This window comes from Dasypus novemcinctus, chromosome 13 (genome assembly GCF_030445035.2).
Source record: "Dasypus novemcinctus isolate mDasNov1 chromosome 13, mDasNov1.1.hap2, whole genome shotgun sequence".
Classification (NCBI taxonomy): Eukaryota; Metazoa; Chordata; class Mammalia; order Cingulata; family Dasypodidae; genus Dasypus; species Dasypus novemcinctus.
In genome coordinates, this window is record NC_080685.1 from 4,522,271 (window position 1) to 4,535,496 (window position 13,226).

The window sequence follows — 13,226 nt, forward strand, 5'->3', positions numbered from 1 at the left end:
CTGCTCTTTCTAGTCCTTTCTTGTGATATATCTTACAGTACTTGTCCTTACTTGCTTGCTTATTTCACCGAGTATAATGTTTTCAAGGGTTCTTTCATGTTGCAGCATGTCGCATACGTAACTTCATTCTTCTTTCTTATGCCAAATATTATTCCACTGTGTGTGTGTGTGTTTATCCATCCAGTTGTTGATGGACACTTGGGTTGTTCCCACCTTGTGACTATTATGAATAATGCTGCTGTGAACCTAGGTGTACAAGCTGCTCTTGTTTTTCATGTTGCATTATTTGTCCAAATATCTGGTGATCCTTGGCTGGCCCTTCATATCCAAGACTATGGCCATGTAAAGCTCCGAGAAGCCCGTGCTCTTGGGGCAAGTTCATGCAGTGCTAGGTTTCACTTTGGGGAGATGGAGTAGGGCACCGGCTCATATGCTGGGGGTCTCCTAAAGGCCAGAATATGGCCTTCTCTTCTTTGGGATTATTTCATTTTTTTAGAGAAGACCCTCTATCTTCTTGCCTGGCTGTCGGCATTCTGCTTGCTGAGAAGGTTGTGTTACAGACTTTAGTTAACCCTTTCACCAGTCCTACATCTCGCTGAGCCCAATGCTGTACCCGGGTTTCTAGGTCCAGAGCCTCCTCAGAGCCTGGGAGGCTAAGAGTCTTCATCCTTGGCTTTGTCCCCGTAGGGATGAGAGTGGGAGCGGATGCAATGATACTCTTACCTGGTCCCATGGATAACCATGGATCTACTTGTAAGATGGATTTGCACCAGCAACAGCCTAGCAGGAGGGCTAAGACCAGATCACAAGTTCTCTTCAGGCTGGATCTTGAGTCCCTGCCTGAGGCTGACCAACTTAATCCAAAAAGAATCTGCAACATGTAAATGTTTTAGGATTGTAGCTCCCTGGATACACTCTTAAGGGTCTAAAAGACTCACCTATGAGCACTAAGTGTTCTTTTGTTCAAATACCATGGTTATTTGTTTAAAAGCGTGTCTTTTGAAAGTCGCGTCTCTCTTCACAGCAGTAGAACTCTGGCAGTGAGTTCAGTGGTCTAGGATTTGATGATACTGTGCCTAATTTCTGGTCATAATCTGGAATTTAAAGCAAATTAATGAATTATAAGAATACCCATTCTTAAATTTTAATACACTGCCCTTTTAACAACAATTGGGTACAATAACAAGATTAATTTACAGGATTTAAGACAAAAGACTGCATTTAAAAGATGTGAGAAAAGGACTTACTCAAAGGTTATTTCTTTGGTTCAGTCTGATTGAGATATTATTAAATTACACCAAAATGTAAAAAGGACATAAATCACATCTTTATTCTAGACCCCCAAACCATGTACTACCGTATCAATGGGCCACTTTGTACCATATATGTATCAAATCACAGTTGTTATCATCCCTAAACCCATACCATACCCAATAGAATTCCCTTTTTTCTTAGTCACTTCTTGGCCACAGTCACTATCAATCTCGGTTCTGTAAATGGAAGGGTTCAAGGAGCAATTATGCTGAATTCAGCAACTTCTGCATCTTGGCTCACAGAACCTAAAGTGTTTCAATCCTAACACTGTAACCAAAGCTGTGCGCTGCATTAGGTATCTTACCTATGGACATAAATGTTCACAGCACCCTCAGCAGCACCCTGATACTATCACCATCTCAAAGAGATGCACTGCCTGCCCATGTCCACAGTTTCAAAGGGGTGGAGACCACACCTGAGCCCGGATTGTCACCCAAGACCTTCATCTTTTCACTGCCCTGTTCCACCTTCCGTAGCACCTCAACAGCATTTCAAGAAATAAATATCTTTTCATATTAAGATTGGATAACATCTCACTAACCCAGGGCGAATGACTAGAAATGCTGCCTGTGAGGACTTGTTAAGTAGGTTAGACTGTTCTAGGACAATTAAGTGGAATCCTGATTTGGACAGTAACCAGGTGACTTCTAGGCATATTATGGAACTGAACAGGAACCCTTGCCTTCTGGAGAGTTTATCTGTATGCCAGGAAAGCGCATTAAGGTAGCTTCCAGGTGGGCGGAATCCTACTCAGAGTCCTTAGCAGTGCTTGGGGCTAGAGTGGAGCTGAGCCGTACACAAATGCAACCAGGTGAATTTGACCAATGGGGGATCACTCTGCCACTCCCCTTAGTGAGTCTATAGGCCCCCAGATGGTGGACGCTGTCAAGCCAGAAACATCTTGTGCACACTGGGGACACCATGGGAAGAATGTGTAAAATGATTATTTGGATTTCCTTACATTTGACAAAGTGAAATTATTGCTCATGTGGACATGTGGCGGTGGTGTCTTTGAAAGCCATCACTGAAAATTAAGAAAGAAGTAAGAACCACAGAGACACTTCAACCAATTTACGGTAGCATTCCATGCAGTGAAATCCTACCATGAGCCTGCTTTCTCCCATTTCATCCTTGCTCTTCTGAGTGCAGGGAGGGAGCAGAGGTGGAGGCAAGGAGACTGGGGGCAGCCTTGGAATTTTTCTGCTGTCCCCAGACACACACGTGCCCCTTGTTAGGGACTGGATTTGAATCACGTCCTCCACAAAGACAAGTTTCAAGCCCTAACCCCGTCCTGTGGGTGCGAACTCATGCGTAAACAGGATCTTCAAAGAGGCTAAGGCTGAAGCAGGGGGAACTTAGTCCAGAATGCCTGGGGTCCTTAGAGGCAGAGGCAGTTGAACATGGTGGGAAAGGAGGCAGAAGGGGACAGACGGCCACAGGACGGAGGCAGAGCTTGCCCTGTGGACTGTTGGCGAGCCCCTATCAGAACGCCACAGACCTCAGAGAAGCACGGCCTGCCAGTGGACTTCTAACTTCCAACCTCGTGGCACTTGATGCCTGCTGTGTAAGCCAGCCGTGATGCTTGTTACAGCAGCAGCAGCACGCTAAGACACTCTCCCCAACCTGACTGCTCCCAAGGGAGCCCACGGGAGCTGCTGATCGAGGACGCAGACAAGGGCTACCTCAGACAACAATGAGCAGCTGACCTGACTTACCAATCTTGTAAAACGGCAGGGAATAGTCTCTTTGGTAAGTGGTTTCTTTATACCATGGCTCAGCAGGCCTCGAATGTCTTTGGAAACAAATATATCGGAAGAGAGTTTGTTGGTCTAATTGAGGTTGATGGTGACTCTTCCCCTTGGGTGGAATTGTCAAGTCAATGAGAGGTCTAAATGAAAGTAGAAAAAGTCATTGAACACCCAGGAAAAGACAGGCATTCCGCTTCCTCATCAGCTGAAAATGAGGCTGTGAAGCTTACACGACAGTATTGGCAAGACTCCGCAGCTCCAAGGCCAGCCCTAGAAAGGCTGTCAAGTAGATTGCTTGGTGGTGTTTCCCCGATAGCATCCCTCCTTTCCACCAGTGCCCAGATCCCAAACCTACGCTGAACCTGCCTTGCCGGCTCCTCCAGCTCTCCCTGTTTCCCTTTCCCACTGTAATTTTTCTTGGATGTCTCGTTCCCACAAGGGAGCAATGCTTTCTTTTAACCAGACTCCCCTCTGCCATGTGTCTTGGCGTCTGGTGAAGCGAAGTCTGTTTTAGCCGTCCTGTACCCTCTGAAGGCCAAAGAAAGGAAGAATCAAAACATAATGAAATATTTTCATACGCTAGGAGTGTACCTTGGTACAACCTGTTGAGAACAATTTGGTGTGAGGGATTACGACTTTTAAAATGTATGTATGTTTTGTCCCAGAAATTCCAGCAATTAGGGATGTCAGCAAAGATTTAGTTAGAAGAATGTCCATCGAAGTGTTCTTAGAATGATAAAGAAAGTGACATTAATGTAAAAAATAGGGTGTTATTTAGATGAGATATATAAATACATAGGAATATCATGCTGCCACTAAAAGTGGTGCTGTAAAACTACAACTTCTGAGACAGAAAAAAGCTCATAATATATTAGTTAGCTTAGAAAAAGGTTTCAATTGAATTCTGTACTTTAATGGGTGAATTATAGAGTATGTGAATTATCTTAACAAAGTTGTTATTAAAAAAATGGTTTCAGATACTCATCCTATTTTGGTATAAGTCTGGAAGACTCTGTAGCATGATTATCTCTGGGTGATGAGATTTTGGGTGTTCCAGTTTATTCTTTTGATTATCAATGTTTCCTAAAGTTTCTAATAAATATGTATTATTTTTTTTAAAAAGATTTATTTATTTCTCTCCCTTCCCCCCCACCCCTGTTGTCTGTTCTCTGTGTCTATTTGCTGTGTCTTGTTTCTTTGTCGCTTCTGTTGTTGTCAGCAGCATGGGAATCTGTTTCTTTTTGTTGCATCATCTTGCTACATCAGCTCTCCGTGTACGGCACCATTCCTGGGCAGGCTGCACTTTCTTTCCCGCTGGGCGGCTCTCCTTATGGGGTGCACTCCTTGCGCGTGGGGCTCCCCTACGCGGGGACAGCCCTGTGTGGCGGGGCACTCCTTACGCGCATCAGCACTGCGCATGGGCCAGCTCCACACGGGTCAAGGAGGCCCGGGGTTTGAACCACGGACCTCCCATGTGGTAGACGGATGCCCTTACCACTGGGCCAAGTCCGTTTCCCGATATGTATTATTTTTGTAAGAAGAAAAACAATGGAAGTTTTTTTCACAATCTATAAAATAGATGAGATCAGCTTCTTGAGAGGCGATAAACAGGAAATACTGGCTGACTAGGAAAGCCAGATTGTACCCTGGGCCCTAATCCCACAGGTGAGGTGACCGAAACGGCTTAATCAGAATCAACTGCATTTAACTACTTGTGTAAAAACTTGGTTGTAATGTCATTGCCTTCTATAGAGAAAGAATGCGCGAGCAGAAGTGGAGTGGCCCTGCTGCAGGTTCTGCAAGGCACTGGCGCTGTGCCAGCAGCACTGGGGGGAGAGAGGGCGCCGGGCAGCGCTGCGCTGCTACAGCCAGCATGGAGGAGCGCCACACCTGCCGCCTCCACCAGCTTACCTCCTGCTCGAGGAGCTTGGTCCTGTACGCGGGTGTCTTAAGGGGGTGAGAGTACGCCTTCTCCTCTCCATCAGCATCAGCTGCCTGGCGAGTGTGGCTCAGGGGTGTGGGGTCTCTCAGACCATCACCGTTCATCTGGTCACGACTGTCCCACTGTCAGCTCTGACTTCTGTGTCCAATGCTGGTGGCCAGCCCAGGGACACCCCAGCTGGACTGCCAGCCAGCCCCTGCCCCTGCCTTGGAACCAGAGGGGTCTCCCCTTTCAGCAGTACATCAGGGTCCTTCTGAAGACTTACGCTCAAAGGAGGGCCTCGAAAATGGAGCACCCCAAGTTGGTCAAGGAGTATCTCTGGGGAAGGTAAGATCTTAAACACCTGTGGAATCTCACAATGACTGCAGCAGCTAAACTTAGCCCTGGCCCCAAGATCTCCGTTACTTCTTGGAGCTTCTGCTTGTCTGCTTTTCTTTTCTTCTTTTTTAACTAGAAGCTTAATAAACTCATAGCATGGCAGACGCATTTAGTTTCCCTCTTAAGGCTAATCTCGGAAGGCACAAATCTTCTCAGAGCCAAGGAGCATCAGGGTACCCTTTAACTCAGCCATCCTGATAGGAGGACTGACATTTAGTGCAGGGCAGGGGTGATGGGTCGTGGGCCAGGATGGGCAAAGTTCACCTTGATCCTAGAGAGGGTGCTCCTGAGGGCTGGGCCAGGAGGCTACGGCAGCAGGCTTCCACCATTTCCTCTCTCCTCTGGAAGAGTGCATAGCCCCGCTAAGAGTTTAACATATGTCCGTATTTGACTAAGAACAAAGAGCTCTGAACTGAGACTCAGAAAATGTGGACACCTTCAAGTCTGAGCTTTTACGCCATCTATGTGACCTCATGCTAGACATGCCCCTTCCCTGGGGTTTAATCCTCTAGTTGAATGGGAATGACCTCTAACGGTACCTCCAGTTTGACCATATGCTGCTTTACGCCACAGATGATACATGGCAGTTTGAAATTATTTTATGAATCCCGAGAAGGAATTAGTCTATTCTTGTGGGTGTGAGACCCTTTTGGCTGGAGTACATCAGTGGGGCATGACTCGGGTTCAGTCTCCGCCTTCTTGCTGGGTCTGATGTAAGTGGAGACACACAGGGAAATGGAGCTCCACCATAATGATGCTGCCATGTGAGAGAAAGGGAGAAGCTCAAAGAGCTGAGGCCCAGGGAGAGATGAGCCATTTGCCTGACAGCTTGCAGCTGAACTTGGAGAGAAAGTGGAGTAGCCGAGCCTGAGAGAGGAGGTCCGGTAAGAGACAGCCCCAGGTCTGGTTGCCCACAGCTGAGCTCTGGGAGCTGGTACAGCCCACAGGGGAAGGAGAGGCCAGGTAGAGATCACCCGCCCTCTTGCTTCACCACATGGCAGCTGACTTTGGTGAGAAGGGACCTCTTATGGTGGCTTGAGTTGGACTTTTCATGGCCTTGGAACTGTAAGTTTTTACAGCAAATAAATTCCCTTTATAAAAGCCAACCCATTTCTGGTACTTTGCATCAGCAGCCCTTTTACATGACTCCCTTCTCTTTTCATGGATGATAATCAAGAATCAACTATTTCAAAGGCAATTAAGAAGAGAAATTAGTAAGATATATAGATGATGTACTAAAAACAATGGTAGTCTTATGTTGAGTGCTTACTGTATTCTGGAATTTTACATCAATTATTTTTTTAACAGATAAGGCAACTGATGCTCAAAGAACAAATCCCAATTGTCCGAGATCAAACATTTCTTACATTACTTAAATTGCTGCTGCTTTTAACTACAGTTATTTCCAGTCTCCTAAAATTAGAAAATAATGTCAGAGTGCCCATGGTTTTCTTCTTCTTTCATTTTAACTAAGAAGGAAACAGTATCAGGAAAGTAAATTTATTTGACCAATCTGAAACACTAAACTCATGGTGCATCTTCTTTGATGATTAAATAAAATCCTATATTTATTGATGGTTATAAAACTAATATATGGGACATATTTCTGGGGAAGATGGAGGAGTCTAGGACTCAAAGCAATTTCCCCCAACAACTATTGAACAGGCAGGAACTGTCTGAAACCACTATTTTGAAACTCTAGAGGCCAGAAGAACATGGTACATCATCCAGGGAAATGCAGGAGGGAGAGGCTGACAAACTGTAAATTGCTCTCTCTCTACCGGCACCCACTCTCACCTCAGGCCACTTTGGGGCCCACTGGTGGCTGCTGGTGACAGAAAGGGACATAAAGACCCCCTTCCCAAAGAACAGGGGTGGGCACAGCTGATCACTTATCATGGATTTTGAGTAGTGAATCCCTATTGCTGGGTCACAGCTCTGAGCGTGGCTATTGTTTCAGCCTGCACCCAACAAAGCGGCCATTGTTTCAACCCTCCCCAGATGGGGTGGACATGCTGGAGATTTAAAGACACAGGGCTGGGAAGCAGATGTGGCTCAAGTGATTGGGCTCCTGCCTACCATATCCAGGGTTCAATTCCCGGGGCTTTCTGATAAAGGCAAGCTGGCCCAAGCAAGTGCTGTCCTGTGCAGAGAGCCGGCATAGCAAGATGATGCAACAAAAAGAGGCATCAGAGGAGAGACAATAAGAGATGCAACAGACAGGAAGCTGAGGTGGCACAAGAGATTGAACACCTCTCTCCCACTCTGGAAGGTCCCAGGATTGGTTCCTGGTGCCACCTAAAGAAAAGACAAGCAGACACAGAAGAACACACAGCAAATGGACACAGAGAGCAGACAGTGAGTGCAAAACAATGGGGCGGGGGGAGAAACTTAAAAAAAGACAGAGTGCTTCCTTAGGGCTGTAGGGCAACAGTTAACTGAGGGTTTGCTGGTGAGACCAGGAAAGTTCAGCCTTGGGAAGTGATCAGAGATGCTCGTGGCGCCCTTCCTGACCCTCTCCCCAGGGCACTTTGGAGTCAATCGGCGCCCCCTTCTTGGGTCCCTGCCCTGTTTTGTCTGGAAAAGACTGACTTGGGAAAGTCTTCTCCAGAGTGACCCTCCTCCCAGAAAATACACTCCAGGCAAAAGCAGCATGAAACAATGAAAGGAGTGTAAAAAACTATAGAGGCAGCCAGCCAGGGACAAAAGGTCTGCAGGCTTCAAATACCAGGGAGAGGTATTTGAAAGAAAGGGGACAGCCAAACTCCTATAAACAGGGGAACTCCAAAACAACTAATAAGAAAAAGCCAGGATAAGACAGAGGCCCAGAAAGACAGGGGAAACCCTGCACACTGCTTTTGCCCTGGACAGACCTTCCCGACAGGAGGGTTGACTCTAGAAAATATGTCTTAGCACCAGCTGGTCCAGGAAACAGACATCCCAGGGAGTAAATCCCAGAGTTAACATTTTAAAATATAAAAAAAATACAGTGTGCAACAAAAGAGCAGAGACAAAGAAACAGGAAATGATGGCTCACCCAAAGAAAGAGGATAAAATATAGAAAATATCATCAAAGAAGATGAGGAGGTGCACATACTGAACAAAGCCTTTCTTTTAAAAAAAATACCTTAAAAATCCTCAAGAAGAATATAAGCAGGCACAGAAGAAAACACAGCAAATGAACACAGAGACCAGACAATGGGAAGGAGGGGGGAGAAATAAATTAAATTTTTTAAAAAAATTCCTCAAAGAAATGAAGGAAAACATAGAGGTAGAACTAAAGGATATCAGGAAAACAATGAATGAACAATATGAGAGTCCAAGTAAAGAGATAAAAAATTTTAAATGGAACCAAACATAACTACTAGATTCAAAGACCACAATAACGTAAATGAAAAATGCCCAGGAGGATTTCAAAAGCAGATTGGAGTTGGCAGAAGAATCAATGAACTTGAAAACAAGACAGTTGAAATGAGTCAGGCTGAAGAACAGAAAGAAAAAAAGTAAAAGTGAAAATAGCCTAAGACAGCTATTGGGTACCATCAAAGGCACCAGTATATACATTAAGAGAGTCCCAGAAGGAGAAGAAAGAGAGAGAGGGGCAGAAGGAGTATTCAAAGAAATAATGACAGAGAACGTCCTAAACTTAGCAAAAGATGTGAATGTGCACATCCAAGAAACTCAGAGAATGAAAACAGGATAAATGAAGAAAAATATACCCTGTCATATACTGATTACACTATCAAATGCAAAGGAAGAGAATGTTCTGAAAGCTGCAAGAGAAAGGCAGCATGTTATGTACAAGGGAGTTCCTATTAGACTAAATGCTGATTTCTCATCAGAAACCATGGAGGCAAGAAGGCAGTAGGTTGAAATACTTAAAGTACTGAAGGAAAACAACAGCTAGTTAAGAATTTTATATCTGGTAAGACTCTCTTTCAAAAATGAGGGGAAAATTAAGACATTCTCAGATAAACAAGAGCTGAGGGAGATTTCATCACCACTGGAACTGCTCTATGAGCAATGCTAAAGGGAATCCTTTCAGACTGATAGGAGAGAACACTAGATAGTGGTTCAAAGCAGCATAAAGAAAGACCTGCAGTAAAGGAAACCAGTTGGGTGACTATATATTATATGTTACAAATATTATTATATATTATATATTATGTAATGCCACTATTATTGTATTCTTTGGTATACAACTCAACTTCTTACTTCCTACATGTGCTAAATAACAAATACATAAAGAGTAATGATAAATTTAGGGTTTTGGACATATGGTGTACAAAGATACAAGTGGTAACAAGCACAGAAAAAAAGGTGGGAGGACAGTGGAGTATAGGAAAAGTATACATGCATCATATTCAAGTTAAGTTGGTATCAAACCAACTATGACTTATATATTTAGGATGTTAACTTTTAACCCCAGGGTAAACCACAAGGAAATAGATTAAAATATATATATATATATATATATATATATATATGCAGAAACAACCTTTTTCACAGAAATGGAAAACCAATCATCAAATTTACATGGAAGAGTAAGTGCCCTGAATATCTAAAGCCATCTTGAAAAAGAACAATGAAGCAGGAAGTCTCACACTTGCCAATGTTAAAACTTATTGCAAAGCCACAACAATCAAAAGAGCATGGTACTGGCACAAGGACAGACATATAGGTCAATGGAATAGAATTGGGAGCTCAGAAATCAACCCTCACATTGATTTTTGACAAGGGAGCAAAGACCACTCAATTGGGAAAAAGCAGTCCTTCAACAAATGGTGCTGGGAAAACTGGATCTCCATTTGCAAAAAAAAAAAAAAGGACCCCTACCTCACACCATATACAAAAATCAACTCAAAATGGATCAAAGACTTAAATATAAGAGGTAGAACTATCAAACTCCTAGTAGAGAACATAAGGAAACATCTCCAGGAACTTGTGTTAGTGATGGTTTCTTAGACTTTACACCCAAAGCACAAGCAACAAAAGGAAAAATAGATAAATGAGATGTTGTCAAAATTAAAAATTTTGTTCCTTACAGGACTTTATTATGAAAGTACTACACAATGGGAGAAATTATTTGGTAAACATATCCAATTAAGGATTAATATACAAACTACCTAAAGAAATCCTTCAAGTTAACAACAAAAAGACAACAACCCAATTGGAAAATGGGCAAAAGACTTGAACGACATCTCTCCAAAAAAGATATACAAATGGCCCAAAAGAACATGAAAAGATGCACATCATCATTAGCCACAGAGAAATGCAAATCAACCATGAGATACCATTTCACACCCATTAGAATGGTTGCTATTTTTAAAAAATGGAAAAAAACAAGTGTTGGGGAAGATGCAGAGAAATAGGAACACTCATTCATTGCTGGTGGGAATTGAAAAATGGGGCAGCCACAGTGGAAGGCAGTTTGGTGGTTCCTCAGAAAGCCAAGTATAGAACTACCATATGGCTTGGCAATCCCACTACTAGGATATACCCAAAAGAAGGGAAAGCAGAGAATTGAAAGATATTTGCACACCAATGTGCATAGTGGCTGTATTAGTCAGCAAAGGGGTGCTGATGCAAAATACCAGAAATCTGCTGGCTTTTATCAAGGGTATTTACTTGGGGTAGAAGCTTACAGTTACTAGGGCATAAAGTGTAAGTTACTTCCCTCACCAAGTCTTTTGCTGTATTTTGGAGCAAGATGGCTGCTGACGTCTGCTAGGGTTCAGGCTTCCTGCTCTCTTCCCAGGGCTTATTTCCCTCTGAGATCCAGGTTCCTATCTTCCCAAGCTTGTTTCTTTTTCCTCTGTGTGCTTATTTCCAGGGGCTCCAGGTCAAGACTACAGCATGAAAACTCCGACATCAAAACTCCTACATCAAAATGCTCCAACTCTATCCTTTGCCATGTCTTTTATCTGTGAGTCCCTACCCACCAAGGGGCAGGAACTCAATGCCCTACTGACATGGCCCAATCAAAGCCCTAATCATAATTTAATCAAGTCCAGGTATAGACCAGTTTACAAACATAATCCAATATCTATTTTTGGAATTCATAATTATATGAAACTGCTACAGTGGCATTATCCACAATTACCAAAAGATGGAAGAAACCTGTTTCCATCAACCGATGTATGGATAAACAAAATGTGGTTTATATATACAGTGAAATATTTTTCAGCTGTGAAAAGGAATGTAGTCCTGATATATATACCAACATGAATGAAACCTGAAGAATCATGTTGAGAGAAATAAACTAGGCACAAAAAGAACAAATATTGTATGACCTCACTGTTTAGAAACAATTAGAAGAAGAAGCAAAGTCATAGAGTCAGAATCTAGAATATAGGTTCCCAGTGGAATGGGAAGTTGAGGCTTAAAATGTACAGAATTCCTATTTGAAATGACAGAAATGTTTTGGTAATGGATGGTGGTGATGGTAGTACAACATGTGAATGCAATCAACAGCTCTGAAATATGTATCTGAATATAATTAAAAGTGAAATTTTAGATTGTATATATGGTAACAGTATAAACATTATTTTAAAAACCCATGGGACTACACTGCACAGTGAATCATAAGTTAAACATGGACTTAATTATACAATTATAAAAATGTACTATCATCGATTGTAACAAATGTACCACATCCATATGCGGTGTTAATGGTGGGGTGGTATATGGAAATTCTGTATTTTATGCATGATTGCTCTGTAAACTCACAACTACTCTAATGAACAAAAAAGTATTTCATGTTTACTAGAGAAAATCTGGAAAATAGGTATAAAGATTAAAAAATAAAATGCAAAACACCGATAATCTCACCATGCATAAAAAACCATTGTTCACTTTGGTGTATTTCCCTCCAAACTTTTTTCTAGACTTTGAACAATATTTATGTTCACTGATATTATTATTGCAAATTTAGTATCCCTTTTTATCATGTATCATTTTAACTTTGGTGAAATTCTTGGAAATTAAGATTTAGGAATGTGTCTCACCTGGGAGATCTCTTCACATCAAAATGTAATCTTGCCAGCTGTCCAGGGTAATAGCCTTGGAGGTCCTTTCCTTGATGAGCAATGAATATGCTAGTGGAGAAAAGAGGTGAGAAAGAAGCAATTATTACAAGTCGTTCTTTACAGAAGAATACCAGCTGGTAAATTTAGTTAGAATCATAAATTAGAAATCAGTGTTTCACAACCCATAAAGAAATAATTGATTCAGAAAATAATATCAATGACTGCCAAAACGATTAGGATATTTAATGAGGAACTTTACAATGACAAGATTAACCCACAGCCACCTGAAGCAACCAATCCATCGTAGGATAAAAAGTGAGGCAAGCAGACATTATGTGCCTGAAGTGAGAAAATATAGTTTCTTGCCAAAATAACTGATTCCAAATCTAATAAAGGCTTTATTTAGATCTAACTTCTGAATTACAGAGCATCAGGGATAAAGGAACAATTTAAATCACTCCACGAGGCAGCACCTGTCATCTGGAAAGTGAGTCTTTCTATAGCACGACTTTTTTTTCCAGAGTCAATGAAATCATAAAAGAAACGAGGATTGGGATAGGGAAAAAGACTACTCTGGATTACAAGATATGTAACACAGCGGTCAGTTTTAATGGAGATCAAGATTAGGATAAACTGTAAAAAGTCAATTCTGAGAACTGGGAAAACTTTAATATAAACAGGATATTGTGGTTAACAGCATAAATATGGGAACATTCTCTCATGAACTTAATAAATATACAATGCTAATACATGGTATTAGTAATAGGATGGTTTGTGGGAAAACTCACCAAATATAAGCTAGAGACTATAAATAGT

At 42.2% G+C, this 13,226-nt stretch overlaps 1 protein-coding gene across 1 annotated transcript in view; it reads right to left on the minus strand.

Annotated features, from left to right (window-relative positions):
- Positions 1 to 969: 969 nt before the first annotated feature.
- The window catches only part of SPMIP3 (sperm microtubule inner protein 3), a 37,606-nt gene continuing 25,349 nt past the window's right edge, over positions 970 to 13,226 (minus strand). The window contains exons 3-5 of the mRNA XM_004449610.3: positions 12,390 to 12,479; positions 3,030 to 3,202; positions 970 to 1,094 (exon numbers count right to left, since the gene is read on the minus strand). Of these exons, the coding sequence (XP_004449667.1) occupies positions 985 to 1,094; positions 3,030 to 3,202; positions 12,390 to 12,479 (373 nt within the window). The 3' untranslated portion in view covers positions 970 to 984. The remainder of the gene's footprint in view (positions 1,095 to 3,029; positions 3,203 to 12,389; positions 12,480 to 13,226) is intronic.